At 38.5% G+C, this 15683-nt stretch overlaps 1 protein-coding gene across 3 annotated transcripts in view; it reads left to right on the forward strand.

Annotated features, from left to right (window-relative positions):
* The window catches only part of BEND7 (BEN domain containing 7), a 59725-nt gene that overhangs the window by 3262 nt on the left and 40780 nt on the right, over positions 1-15683 (forward strand). For 2 of the 3 annotated variants that reach the window (XM_088134841.1, XM_088134840.1), the window contains exon 2: positions 5022-5105. The exons of the other annotated variant lie outside the window; for it this stretch is intronic. In XM_088134841.1, coding sequence (XP_087990967.1) covers positions 5022-5105 — 84 coding nt within the window. The remainder of the gene's footprint in view (positions 1-5021; positions 5106-15683) is intronic. 3 annotated transcript variants of the gene reach the window in all.

Consider the following 15683-nt stretch of genomic DNA (forward strand, 5'->3'; position numbering starts at 1 on the left):
ATTATGGGGGGGGTCAAAAAAGTCAAGATGGTAGCTATGGCAATAAGATGCAACATGTGTTAAAAAGAGGCAGGAGTTTGATCATACATTCACGGTAACCATCTTGACTTTTTTGACTCTCCAGTGAATGCCTCTAGGGAGAATAATGGGATCGTGAACTCCAACATCGCATCCAAGTACTGTAGTGGAAGGCTGCTGTTTAAACCATAACTAAGTTTGCCTATGTTTGCCCCAATTTAAGCTGCTCATTTCGCCTGCTTGAGTTGGAAATTGCAGTAGTTTCAGTGGGAATACAAAATGCTGTATAACCCCATTAAAATAAAAGTAAGCTGTGCTTTGGGGGAGGCAGTATATTTCAGTTATATGGTATTTCCTACTTAAAATTCAACTGAAGAGACTGATGACAGCGATTCTAGGTATCATGAGTGTGGCCTAAATTTAACAATGATAAATATATAATTGTAAAAGCAGTAACAAGTTTTAAAGTCTGAAATAGTTCTGGTATGATGCAGTGAAACCTGTGAAATCCAAACTGTAGTTCCCTTTTTTATGGTTTTCAGTGTAAGAATATTTTCTAGCTAAAGAAAACTACCTGGACAAGGTTCTCACCTGATGGTTTGTTGAATAAGTCACGTATTCGGCGATCAGCAAAGTCACATCTGATTTTGATGTAGCCTGATGTGTGAACCCAGCTGTTACATGCTATGCTTGGCTCACGGGATTAATCCCATTGCCTGAACTGTAGATCGTTTAAATTATACTAAGATTTCCTTGCGCCACTGCAGTTGAGGTTTGGCAAGCTTCACTGACTTGAGGAAAGCTAGCAGTGGTGAGCATAGATCCAAATGCCTGAATGGACTACCTCATTTTTAAAAGTAGTTCTGGTCATACCTAAATGCCTCTTTCTGAAGTCTAAAAGTTATCTACTTTCTGTTACAGTTTAGAGATTGGAAGGACAATGGGTTGTTCTCCAGAAGTTGTTCAACTCCAGCTTCTATCAGCCCAGCCAGCAAGGCCAGAGTGAAGAATGATGGTGGTTGCAGATCAACCACATGGTGCTGACCACTAGAATTTAGATGAAGAACCAGAGTTACAGACTTATTTTCATAGCTAGCATCACCAACAGAAGTCTAAGTTTCACTGAAGTGGTATTCCAGCACATACCTGTAAATGTTCTTACATAGAAGAGAAATGGCTTCCATTCACTTGTATGGGGAGAAATGCTAAATGAAAGCAGATCTTGCCATAACCTTCCTTAATGGGTGGGAATTCACTGGGGTTTATAAATGTGTCATCTACAGTATTCTACATTTTTTAAAAGTTGTTTTAAATATTCTATTTTCTTAAAAGAGTTGTTTTACTTAATTTTATTACTTTATCATTAATATTATTGTTACAGTTGATTGCAGAAGGAGTCTTGTACCACCTTTTCCAACTAACACATTTTAGAAAAAGGTGTACAGTAATATTTCATAAGCTGCACCTTTTGATAAAATGTGTTAGTCAGAAAAAGGGCTACAAGATGTCTCCTAGTTTTTGGCTGCCATAGGCTAACATGGCTCTCCTCTTGCTATGGTCGTTTTGTAAAGTTACTTTAATTGGTTGATTTGTTTGTTCTTAACAATGAATATTTGGACTCAGATGTTTGCAATAAATATGTGTTTCTTGTCCTTTCTTGCTATTTGTAATATGCCAGTCCAATTCTGGATGCAGTCTCCCTATTGTAATCGCTATCCTTTGAGTACAACATTTATGGTACGTTAGGCGTTTCAGGAGTTGAAATTTTGGGGGCATCTGGAGATTAAAAATTGTATCTTTGGGGGCGAAGTATAGTGTTTCCGTAAGATTGATATCTTCTGTCTCTGCATCTAGGAACAATCCAATTGAATTCAGTATGACTTGGCTTCGGAATAATTACGCTTAGGACCGAGTTATAAATAAAAATAGTTTAGGTTGTTATTCTTTGCCAGTTTACTTTGAAATTTTACTTTCTAAAGACCATGAGACAGACTTCTCAGTAAGTTTCCAGAATTAGTTTTAGATTTTTGTGATTTCCCCTCATAATACAGAATTGAGCCTGAGAGGTTAGCTTGCCTGTATACTGTCTGGCGAGGTAACTGTTGATTTAATACTTGCATCCAAGATTTCTTATTCTTTCTCTTCACCCGTATGCCATGCTAACCCTGTACTTTTGCTGCAGCCACATTTTTGGGGTGTTGTTATTCTATCCTATTAAATTTCTCCTTTCTCAACCATTTCTAGTTAGTTACTTTCCCATAATTTTCCCCTGAACTCCTCTTTTTCCATGTACTTGTTGTTCTTATTTCAGAATATTTGGGCTTTTGAGGTCACTGAAATTACACCTCTGTCAGAATGCTGAGCTTTTTAAAAAAAATTCATACAATTACATACAATATTTACATTTTTTCTACTTGTTAAACTCGCCTATGTAACTCATTCATAGGTGCTGATTTTTTTTTCTTTCTCAATTACATAGTTGAATCCTCTTTCGGTTTACTGACTTTCCTTTTTAAAACACTGGCTCAGCCATCCAAAGGACAAACAGATAGTTTGTAGTTGGCATAAGATTGATGGTCTTGATTAGGACGGGAGGCCACAAGCCACTTGTGCGTATGGCAATGTTTCTCAACCTTGCCAACTTTAAGATGTGTGGACTTCAACTCCCAGAATTCCCCAACCAGCAGGTTGAGAAATTCTGGTCTGTGGTGTCTCCTACAGGCCAGCTGTCTTCTTGGGTGAACTGTATTTTGTCTTTAGAGCCGAGAAGAGGCATTCTTCAGACATTTTAACCTTTACCTTTCATTAACCCTGCTTAGCACAGCCAATTGCAAGAGATTATGAGAGGTGTAGTCCAAACTATCAGGAGAGAACCTGGTTGCTCATCTGTATTAGAACATACCTCTCAGATACATACATACATACATACATACATACATTTATTTATTTAATTTACATGGCCGCCCAACTCACACACACAGTGACTCCAGGCAGCTTACAAAGTAAAATCCCCAGTACAAAAACTCATCAACACCCACCCCCTGCGGCAGCCAAAAACACAATCAGCACAACCACTTGATTGGCTCCTTTTCAGCTTGGGGTCCCCAGGCCCACTGGCAAAACCATGTCTTCAGGGCCTTCCAGAACGACATCAGGGTGGGAGCCAATCTTAATTCAGAGGGAATAACATTCCACAGGGAAGGGGCCACCACGGAAAAGGCCCTTCTTCGTGGTCCCATCAGATGTACTTCCCTCAAAGATGGGACCCGCAATATACCCAGCCTCCCCGCTATGGTGGGCTGGGTAGATGTGACCGGGGAAAGGCGGTCCTGCAAATAACCAGGTCCCAAGCCATGTAGGGTTTTAAAGGTGATAACCAGCACCTTGAATTGGACCTGGAAGCAGATTGGCAACCAATGTAGCTCCCGCAAAAGAGGTGACACATGGGCAAATCTGGACTTGTGCGGAACAATGCGGGCCACGGCATTTTGAACCAACTGAAACTTCAAGGGCAGCCCCATGTAGATCGTGTTACAATAGTCCAAGTGGGAGGTGACTAGGGCATGGGTGACCATGAGAAGGGTACACTGGTCCAGGAATGGGTGCAACTGACACACAACTCGTAGTTGTGCAAAGGCCCTCCTGGCCACAACTGCCACCTGCTCCTTGAGTAGGAGTCGTGAGTCCAGGAGAACCACCAGATTGTGCACTGAGTCCACCTGAGGCAGTGCCATCCCATCCATGACCAAAGATGGTATCCAAGCATTGTGTTCATGCACAACAACTTTTTTTGATGTGCAGATTTTAAACAGAGACCTGTAGCCCTTCCTACTCATAGTTCCAAAACGTTTGAAGAATAATGTTTGTTTGTTTTTCCTTAAAGAAGTTAGATGCAATAAAGTTGGAGCAGGTCCTGCTTTGCAGAGATTGAAAGATGCACATTTGAAATAGGAAGAGACAAGGATGCCAATTCCAAGAAAAGTCAGCCTCCTTGTGAAAAGGGGATTGCAGTATTACCCAAGGCATACTCGAGCACCACTAACTTTTCCTGAGAAACACAGGGATTTTCACAGACATGGAGAATCTCAGAAAATAGAGAGTCTTATAGTCTTCTATGAGTTACTATCCACATAACCTGTCTGAAGAGAACTGCCTGATGTCCCTCTATTTTAAAACATTATTCTGTAATTCAAAACATGATCATACTTCCAGGGGAAGTAACAGATATTATTTATAATAGAATCCACATCCTCTGAAAATTCTGAAAGTTTGTGTATCCACTACATCTTGCAGTCACCAAGTAACCCAACAGTAGAGTCAGAAACAAAATTCAGGAATATAGCTTTTCTAAGGCTGCTTGTCATAATTCCCTTTTGTCTCTAGTGCATGTTACTGTTAATTATTCAATATAATTAACAGTAACATGCACCAATTTTCCTTCAGTGGAAAGGAAGTCTTTACTTTCATTGTCTGTATTTGGTTTTATTTGAAATTGCTGTTAATTTCCATTCATGGGGGCTGATCTGTTCCCATTAACATTCATTGGCTTCCTTCCCAAATAAAAGGCAGAGAGATAAAGTTATTTCTTGGGCTTCCCACTAATGTTATTGTGAAGCGAAGCTTGCCGATCTCTGCTGGTTTACAAGTATGGCAAACTTTTCATTTTCTCATAAATGTGAAGCCGTCATAAGACAAGATCTCAGAACTGGCATCTGCTGTGTTAATTTACTATGAAAATGAATACAGCACCAGAGGCCAGTTGAAGCTGGTAGCAAAAATATGTAAAATATTTTGGTTAAGCACCTTTAACACAAGTCAAGGGTTTTATTTTTATTTTTAAGGAGAGCTGATACTGTGCAAGTTTTCCTTGACTTCATCATTTTGCATAAAATAAAATGATGCATCAGGAGCTTAGGAGATAAATTTTCAGTAATGCATTCAGCGTTCTTTTTTTTTTTCCACATCACTTGCTCTAAGTTACTTTCTTATTTTTTAAATTCCAGATTATCATCATGAGGCTTACAAGATCTCTGACTACAGTAATGATGTTAATGGGGATGCCAAAGAAGCACAACCACTTTATTTAGGTATGTTTTCGTGCGGATTAATTTCCAGATGTTGCGGCGTGATGGAAAGAACAGTTGCCGTCTGTACACCAGAAGCACTCGCTTGTGCTTGATAGGAAGTCCTTTCCAGCGGTTCTGCATTTTTGCAGTTTGCCAGTATATCTTTTATTAACATTTGCTAAAAATGTTGTAACGTGAGATGTAAATGTTTATTGCACACGGTGCTAATTATCGCTCACCCAGAAAACCAGTGCTGACTGCAGTTTGCAGCTCTTTGCTCAGCCCATTTACGTTGCACATTTGCTGGCATGCTTCACCAGCAATAGTCTGTGCAATTGGGGTATTACATTTTTGACATCTGGATAACAGAAATTCAATTTCTAAGAAGTCACTGTTTGCTTGGTTTTACCATGGCCATGGGTGGGATTCATGTGTTGTCTTAATGTAATGTTCCTTCACCTCTGCAGGCACACTGCTGCTTATCTTCAGCAAAATTAAATTAAGCCAGCTGTCCAAAATGTACAAAGAAAATATTGAAATATTATAGCTTGCCTAACTGGACTTTGAAAGGCCTGTCAATGAATTGCTCACTATTTTTACAAGTATGATCCTATCTCCTTGTGCCTCGGTGTTCTTTTTTTTTTAATAATAATTTTACTAAGCATTACAGATATATAGATAAAAGCTAATACAAATGACAAAAAAAATAAAAAAAATAGTGCGGAGGAAAAGAAAAAAGAAAGTAATATAAAAAGCATAGAAAGAAAAAGAAAAGAAATCTTTATATATTTCTATTCTTTTTCTTTTCTTTCTTTTCTTTTTCTATTCTCCTTTTTCTTTTCCTCTGCACTTTCTATTTTTTTATTTTTTGTAGTTTGTATTAGCTTTTATTTATATAACTGTAATGCTTAGCAAAATTATTATTAAAAAACACCGAGGCACAAGGAGATAGAATCCTAATTGTAAAAATAATGAGCAATTCACTTCCCGCTTCGTCACAGCAAGTATAAACAATTTTAGTAACTTATCACCTTTTCTGAAAACACAACAAATGATCTCTTCATCCCATATCTCATCTCTTATCTATAAACAGATTCTTAAAACCTTGTCATTCACTCCTGATCAGCAAAAGTCCATTAAGGGTTACCAGAGATAACAACATATCTATTTTAACTTTGATCAAATAAACCCACTTTATATTGCTTCCTTTTATTTTTAACAACCTTAATCTTTAATCCCTTCAAAAAATGTCCTAGACTTGTTTTCTTTTCATTCCCTTGTGAGGGAGAAAAGTGGGGATTACTGTCTGCACTTCGGAAAAGTAGTTGCAGCCAGGCAGAAATGTTTCCAACCCCTCTTCCCTCATGCGTACATTGATTCATTCACTCGCAACTTTGCTCACAAGCATCCACGCCTGTAATAATTTCAGCTGCCTGTAATAATTGAGCCACACCCTGGTGTTTTCAAGGACATGCCAACGTCCAGAGGCAGCCTCTGGACCCACCCAGGCCCTTAGCTTACAAAAACAAACGTTAAGACGGAGTGGGCAGGGGTGTAGGAGAAAAGAAGATAAGGAAACGGCATATAGACGGGGAAGCAGAGGAGACGTCTGGAGATTGGCAGCTATTACAAGCAGGCAAGAGTACTGTCACTCAACTGCCAGGGCCACAAGCTACAGCGAGCAGCCTGTCTTGGTGGGAGTCCTGCTTGGAGCTTTGCCGGGAACTCGGTAGCAACTAGAAGAACAACCACACTGAGACAGCACCTCATCCCAACTAGTGTAAGAACGTTTGGAAGAAGGCATAGGTTGTCTGCCACTTTACAGACTAATAGGCTTTTGCTTGAACTAAGTATTAAAGGACTGAGTATGGTAACATCACCTTACAGAATCTAGAAGGGTGGAGAGCAATAGCCTGTTGTTGGGGAAGGTGCATGCTACAATAAAGCATTGTGTACCGATCTGTGCTGTGGTGTCCAGTCCTTGGAAAATAAAGAACCCTCATATCTCTCTTTGTTGCTTCTCACAAAATCCTTCAGAATTAACAAGTCTCATTTGTAAATCCAATATAGGAAAATTATCCAAGTCGTTCTTTTGGTTTGCCATTTGTATATCCCCTTTGGTTATTAAAACATCAGCCGGTTTCAACTGTATATCCAGTATAACGTCTTTTTCCATATCGTTTTTGAAGCTTGACATTTTTAAATCCACTTTCAAATCAGTGTCAGTCTTATCTGGTGAAATTTGTTCCTCTTCCTTAACATCTGGACAGGGTCCATCTATAATAGCAGACACTTCTAAGATTAACTTCTGGATCCATTGTTCAAAAATATCCTCCAATACGCCTAACCAATTGAGTATTTTGCTCAATTCTGTGTTAGTAAATCAAATTTAAATGTTCTTCTCCTTTATTCTTTAGTTGCTTCTGGTTCCCTCTAGTGTCCAATATTCAAATTTCCATCTTATCATGTCTTCTTCTAAGAATTCCAAACAATGGCACTTTCCCACAGGAAAAATTCTTATAGTTCATTTCAAAATCTTATTTTAAATCCTTCTGGACCTTTAGTCTGTTTATAACTTTCCAAAATCAGTGTCCTAATCACTCTTTTGCTGTTTATTCCAAAAAACTTTTTTTAAGTCCTTAAACTTATCTTTAAAACTTCTTCCACTGAGGATAAAAGTGAACTCGCCCAGTGCATATAGTTAAACTTGTCGATCAAAAGGTTCTTAATAGTCAAAAAGCAGTTAAAAAGCAATTTCCAAAAGTAATTAAGAAATAAGTCTCAGCAGAACTTTATGTCCATAATATAAGCTACATTGTGGCTGTGAGCTTGGTGAAAACTCCTCGACTCCCAGCCACTCAATTCACAAACCAACTGCAGAAACCTCACTTCTTGCAGTTTACTCATGAGGAGCAGCTGTCTGGAGTACAGGTGGGCAATCTCATGATCTCTCCTTTTTTTCAGAGAGATTTCACTGGCCAGAATTTGCCTTTTGGCTGCCAATCTCACTGCAGTGTTGTCTCCACTCCTTCGGAGACATCTAGTTCTCCATGTCCGCACTGGAAGTCCCCTGTGCCTCGCTGTTCATAATCTGCCTTGTACCTGCCCTAAGGTGGAAGAACAGTGAGCTATTCTTTGTTCATTCTGTTAAAAAGTATTTACTCTTTCGTTCTAAGGAGTCTAAACAATTAACAGTATAGGTCCTTAAATACAGATGTTGCAGGCTTCAGTGAGAATGAGGGAGGCCTGGTATGATAATGCCTTGTGCTACAAGAAATAGGATTCTTACATTTTAATTCTGTTTTATTCTTTGTGTGGATGCTTCTCCCACTGTGTATTTGATTTCCTAAATTTCACTACATTTTGTCTCACATTGGAAAATTGCCCGAATCAAAGAAAAAACAATTGCCACTAAGAAACTATTTTAACAGCAGTAAATACCACCAGCTATTTTGGCATTATTGACATTTCTGAACCAGGGTACCATGGCTGGTTTCAGGTCTTTTCATATTTGAGCCATTTCCTCACATGTTGCATGTAATGGGTTTGTTGCATGGTTTGTGCGGTAGTTGGACCAGTCCAACCTCATGACTAATTGTTGGTTGTTAAGTTGTTTCCAACTATCTGTGGACCAGTGGCATCATTTCACCAGAATGGTCTGTCCGGAATTGCTTCTTTGAGTTCTTACGCACATCTGCTTGTGTTATCAATGATGATATCTAGCCACCTTGTCTTCTGCTGGCCCCTTCTTCTATTGCCCTTGATTTTTTTTTCAAGCTTCAGGGTCTTCTTCAGTGACACTGGCCTTTGAATCCAAAATATTTAAGCTTTAGGTTTAGAGCTTCCAGCGAGCAACCCGGTTGTACTTCATCTAATAATGGCTGGTTGGGTCTTCTTGCTGTCCAAGGTACTCTCTATAACAGTGTTTCTCAACCCTTGGCCACTTTAAGACGTATGGACTTCAACTCCCAGAATTCCCCAGCCAGCGTGCTGGCTGGGGAATTCTGGGAGTTGAAATCCACACGTCTTAAAGTGGCCAAGGTTGAGAAACAGTGCTCTATAATGTTCTCCAGCACCACAATTCAGAGGCATCGTTTTTTTCTTCTCAGTCTTTCTGATGGTCCAGGTTTCACAGCCATATGTTACAGCTGGGAAAACCATAGCCTTGGCAATACATACTTTGTTGCAACTCAGTGTCCCCACTCTTTAATATTCTGTCTAGATCTGTCATAGTTGTTCTCTCCAATAGCAGATGTCTCTTTATTTCATGGGGCCTTTAAGGTTACTTAGCAATTCCTACAACTGTCCTGTTTCCATTTTCCATTGGTCTCGAAGGATGTATTACATCTGTCTTGAACAATAATATGACATTATATTATAATGCTGAACATATTATTGTAGCAGGATATCTCCTCGTTTTACCTTATGAAATAGCAATTACGTTGTATTCTCCCACCCCCAATAACTGAAATACACTTTATCACCCTTAAAAATCAACATGCTTCCATTTTTTCCTCTGCCTTTTTGGGAATGCATTACTTTTTACAAGCACGAAAAGGCACAGCCCTGTTACAAATGCCTTTTGCAGTGGTTTTTAACTTGAAATTCAGATTCTGCTTTTGAAAGGTTAATGCAGAAAACTAATTAGACCATTCTGGTATACAAATGTGTGATGAGACATTGATCAGTGTAATTAACAATGAAGAGCTTTAGAGTTTCATCAAATAGAATGCTACGTAGTGTGCAGTCTTTAGTATGCGTTTATTTGAAGAACTGCTGAAAACAGGTACATTTATTACTGATATAAAGTGGGAGTGAAGTATGCTGTAGTGCAGGTGTCTGTTTTACAACATTTTTGTCTTGATGAATTGGACTTTGGCAGACTGATAACTTTGCTTTGTCATACAGGGAAGGTGTATATAAAACAAAGAAGGACTGTATAAAACAATTCACACTCAATCTTCTACATACTGTATCTATTTAGGAGTCAGCCCTATAAATTCAGTGGCATTTACTCACATAAGGTTGCAATCTCAAGGAATACTGTTCACCAAATGGCATTTATAGCCATAAGCAGAAAAAGTTAACAGAAATCTGAATCGTACATAGTTGTCTTATCGAATATATTCTTTTTTAATTAAGAAAAGATGGCATTGGTTCCACTTGCATTGTAAGCCTTTTCTTTTAAATTCTGGAGTCAAATATCAGTAGTATTTATTGAAAGCTGTTACAATAATGTCAGTCTGGAGAATTGATCCATGATCCAAAATGAATTTATAGTATCCCAGATCTCTTTTAAGAATACACAGATCTTTTCTCTGTGGCTCTCAGAATGCTAGGGCAATATTAGCTGTGTTTTCCAAACTTGTTAGGATATATATTTTTAGATTTTTTTATTCTGCCTTTATTATTTTTTGTAAATAATGCAAGACAGTGAATATACTTAATATTCCTTCCTCCTCCTATTTTCCCCATAACAACAACCCTGTGAGGTGGGTTGGGCTGAGAGAGAGGGACTGGCCCAAAGTCACCCAGCCGGCTTTCATGCCTAAGGCGGGACTAGGACTCACAGTCTCCTGCTTTCTAGCCTGGTCCCTTAACCACTAGACCAAACTGGCTATTGGTATGTATGTATATGTATGCATATATGTATGTATGTGTGTGTACACACACACACACACACACACATATACACATATACATATATACATATATACATACATACATACATACATACATACATATATATATATATATATATATATATATTATTGGACCCATTAATTTCAATAGATCTTAAGCATGAATACTTCTGGATTAAAGTTATTGCTCATAGTCAGGAAGCAAAAACTGTGGTATTTTGTTATAGTAATGGTCTGAGCTGTTAGAACATGGAATTAGCTAACTTTGAGAGACAACCCATTTGTAAATAGTTGGGAAGAAAAACTGGCCGTTTACTTGTTTTGAATATTTTCCTGTTCTGAGGAGTTGAGAAGAAGGGGGAGACTGAACATTTGAAGAATCTTTTGCATTTTTCCAAACATGAGTCTTGTTCTTAAGAATCAGAGTTGATTCATAAGCTTTTTTGGTACAGCTCATTAGGCAGATGTGCAAAAGCTAGTTGAAGATGAATGAGAGAATAATTTACCTGACTTAACTGCAAAGGAACATTTGCAAGGACAGTTTTGAATGACCCATCTCTGCTTTTTGTAGATAGGATTTCCTTTACTAAGTTAATTAGATCACTGGGTTTCCAGATCCACTATTCAGATTGTCCTATAACACATATGTACGTGGATAAAAATCTCACATCATTTTTTCACTGCAAGACTGAGTTAAGCTTTTTACGTAGCCAGTCTTTGTATTTTTCACATTAAATCACTGAATGTAACTGGAAAGAATTTCAGGAATCATTAGTTAATCATTGTTCAGTTTTTAACAGGTGGTTAGAAAGGCGAATGAGGTACCTATGGCTTGCATTGGATTGGCTCTGAAATCAGCTGCAGTCATTTCTCCCAAAATGTCTCAGTCCCACCGAATTTACCCTCTCTCCCTGTGTCCCCTTTCAACAGTCCAGATCCTTGCCAGCTAACCAAGACTGCCATATGGAAATAAAACAACTACTTATCAAAGACAGAGGTTATCTAAATATGCATTTGAGAAAATAAATGGCATTCAAGAAAACTGTTAGGAAGAAGTCTCCATTTCTAAGCACCAACTAGGCACAGAATCCTGTCATTTTTAGCTGAGGTTCAGGAGGCTATGAAGCCTCTGTAATTCCTTGCTGCAAATTCTTTCTGAAGTTAGGAGAAGAGGTCTTATTTGGATAAGTCTTTGGAAGTTGATAATGCTTTTCTTTTTACCTCATTCTTTAAACAATACAATAAAAGCATCATTAACATCCTATCTAAGGTGGCAGAATTGTAAGCTTTTATGAGAGCCAAACATTGAACGATCAGTAACGTTGGGAGGCTAGAGGGCCAGGCTGGTCTGTCTATGTTGTTGCTAAGAGTTGACACCAGCTTGATGGCAATCAACATTAATCAACATTGGATGAAAAAAGTGACTTGGTGAAATGGTTTGAAAATCACACAAGACTGAATCTGTAAAATTATCAATTCTACTTCCATCTATATCCCCCCCCTCCTTTTCAGTGTTATATATGTTTTTCTTTCTAAAATGTAGTGACACTTTTTTTAACTGTTATATCTTCCATGTGTGGAGTGAACATAAAAATGGAGATTTAGTGTATGTTAGGTTCTAGGACTTGAAATGCTCAGAAATGGCTCGGAAAAGGTCTTAAGATACATGAGCAGGGTTCCTGGTTCCTTCGCTTGAAGAGAAGGCTGTCGGCTGTCTAAATATACAATCCTCCCAAAACAGAATGATGAACCAGAACCAATCATACCCATTTAGCATCAAATCTTGGGAGCTTCTACCAAAAATTTCAAGTCCTTCTACTAGAGACAAGTAAAACAATACTTCTGTATTCTAAGAAGTAACTAACTACACTGGACACTTCATTGCTCTGTACTTCTACTCTGTTAACAGTCAAACAATGCAAATGAACCCTCCTTCCCTGCAAAAGCTAAATTACTATCTAACAGTTTGTGATGATCTAACAGTGGCCTGGTGTGACTGATTCATCCCTCTTCTCTGACTGCTGTGATTTCCATTCTTCACTTCCTAATTCCTAGGAAACCGTACTCAACTGTTAAATCTGCAAGTGATTCCACTGTCTGTAAATTACAGTTTGCTTTCAAACTGTAATGGAAATCATGATTGGTTGTGATGACACACTAAGAAAGAAACTTGCAAGGCTCAAAACAGCCAAATCATGGCTTGGCATAACAAGTGGACTGACTCAGCAGCTGTTCCATTCCTTAATTATCTGTCCTCCTGTCTGTCCATAGCTTGAGGAAGGTACAGTATATAGGACAGACCATGATTCCAAACTACTTACTAACAAAGCACTGTAGTGCATAGCTATACAAATCACTGTCCAAGTAGTTTTTCCAATGCATTGATAGGCCAATATTATTGACTACTGAACAGTAATTGATAGACCACCTCTTCAGTACTCACAAGATCCACAGAGGGAACTCTTCTTAGCACCCTGTTATTTGGAGCGTTACATTATGTGGAAATATGGGGAGAGCATTTTCAACAATGGTACCCTATTTATTTGCATCCATGGGGGGGTGCCAGTGATGACAGCTATGCCTGTGTGATCAAAGACCCACCCCTGTTTTAATCTGCATTGCCCTTGCACCAAATAAATAATTAGCTATGCACCCAGAACTTCTATTTGTCAGTCTAATCTGCTGCTTTGGATATTGCTGAGTTTTTATTGTGTCACTGTCTTATAAAGATAGCTTTTTGAGTATTATCTGTACTTTTCCTTGGGGTCCCTGACATGGGGTGGATACAGTATAAATATTGCAATAAATAAACTGGAATAAGCCAAGCAAATGGATGTGCAAAATTCAGTTATTTTCAAAATTATAAGAGACTTCCCAACATGTTTTGGTATGGCTTTGGTTAGAGATATTTGCTCTAGGAGCAGCCTGCTAGTAGGGTGGGATGCCTGGAGAGGGAAAGAGAGTCAGGGAGGAGTGTGTTTTTTGTGAGTGTAAACAGGCATGTAGATAAAGGCAGCCCAGATTATTTATTTGGACTTTCAAAGAGCTTTTCACAAAGTCGCTCACCAAAAATACTTACCATTGGAGGGTTGAGAAGACAGATAGGTAACTGGATAAGGGGTCCCTGAATGACAGAAAACAGGGTAAGAATAAATGGATACCAAGGTATTATTTCTAGAAGCAGAGAAGTAGGAGGACTCTCATGCTGATGGAGTCTTCTTCTGTTTATGTAGCTGAAAAGAAGGGAGTTGTTGCAATGATTTTGTAGAAATGTAGAAATGAAAGAGCACAGAAAATAGTATTTTACAATTAAAAGCAGTTCCTCTCTTTCTCTGCTAAGGGAAGTGTCTCTCTGTAAAGAAGAAAAGGTTTTAAAGAAATAAACATTTATTTTTCCTTCCAATATGTTTCATCGAGATGCATCCTTAATTTTAATTCTGTTTTTTTGGAGGGGGGGATACTCTGTTTTGAATACATCATTTTAATGTCATCTTTGGAGGAATCCAACTTCAGTGTTAATCTAGGGCTGCGTGTAGGAAGAGTCTTCTGTACCTGGTGTCGCACGGGGCCTCTGCATTCCTTTAACTAGCCCTGTCCGAAAGACATTTTTGCACACCTGCTTAATGTGTCTTCCCTTGCTTTTTCAAGATGTCTGCATAGTGAGTTTATGGACTTTGAGCATATCCCACCTATAGTTGTCAGACTTAATTACTAAGCGACAATAGCTCTTTGAAGTAATTCATCTACACTAATTGCTGAGCAGGTTTTGAACGGCTCTGTTTGCCAACTCGTTTTAGAATACCATTTAGCCTGGTCTGTCCGTAGAAATTGAGGACGTTCCTCTGAAAAGTCTGAGATAGTTTTCATCTAAAAGACTTTTGGATTTGTTGATGCCATGATCAGCTTTTGGCAATTAGCTTGAGTGTTAGACACAGTTACTATTAGACATCTTTCTTGTACTTTGGAGAACTGCTGGTGCTTTGGTTGCTCTGTTGGGTGCCAGAAGAGAGACAAGGTGAATGCAATCTAATTGCAAAGACAACGTGAATGAAAACGGAAGAAGGTGTAAGCTTTATCTGACTCAATATAGCCTGTCTTCCGTTTCTCTGTACAGCTTAGGAATTTGTGTGAATTCTTAGCCTTCATTCTTCAGGTTGGGCAAGACAATTATTTGATTTTGTGTTGACACTACTAGCTGGCAGCTTTTTCAATGCAACTGCACCTAAATATGTTTGTGTTCATGCTGACCAATTTGGGATTGTTTTTAATAATGGGAAGGGTGGTAGAAATTTAATCTATAATCTATCATTTGAGTTTATTTTCCCATTTTTGTATCATTAGGACTGTTCTTTCTATGCATGGTAATATTTAAGAGATGCTTTTAAAAAAGCTGCCCTTTGGAGAAACATTATAGAGAAAGGTATGGGTAGAGAAACATGTAGACTAGTTACAGAAAACTGTCATAATTTTCCTTAATTATAAGCACTTTGAAACTGGTTAGGAGGGATTAAGATCTGGTGTGCTGATAAAATCAGCTTGTGAAATTGACTAGAAAGTAGATTGCTTGTCTAGGTAGGCAGGATACACCCAAATTTCTGCTTTCCCAAAAGAACTAGTGTGCAAGAAAGGATTCAGGAGCCCTATAAAATGCACAGGAATGGTGGTTTGAATGTGCACATGGTTATAGACACACATTTGGGCTAAAATAAAGCAGCAATAGTTAGAGCCACAGTGCAATTAATTGCCAAAAACATGTGGCTTTTCTAGCAATTAATGTTTCTTCCAAAGATCTGTGCTTTGTGCTCACATGTACCTGCTGGAGGTGTCACATGTATCTACTTAGCAATTACTGTGTTTTGGAAAGCTAACCCACCCCCACACGAAAGGATAAATCCTGCCCCCGTTGTCTTCACATACAAAGAAGGGGAGTGTGCAAAGCTGAGCCATTGCCCACCTT

Source organism: Python bivittatus, unplaced genomic scaffold (genome assembly GCF_059951505.1).
Source record: "Python bivittatus isolate LINGU-HERP-01145 unplaced genomic scaffold, Pbiv_v1 ctg000120_np1212, whole genome shotgun sequence".
Taxonomy (NCBI): domain Eukaryota; kingdom Metazoa; phylum Chordata; class Lepidosauria; order Squamata; family Pythonidae; genus Python; species Python bivittatus.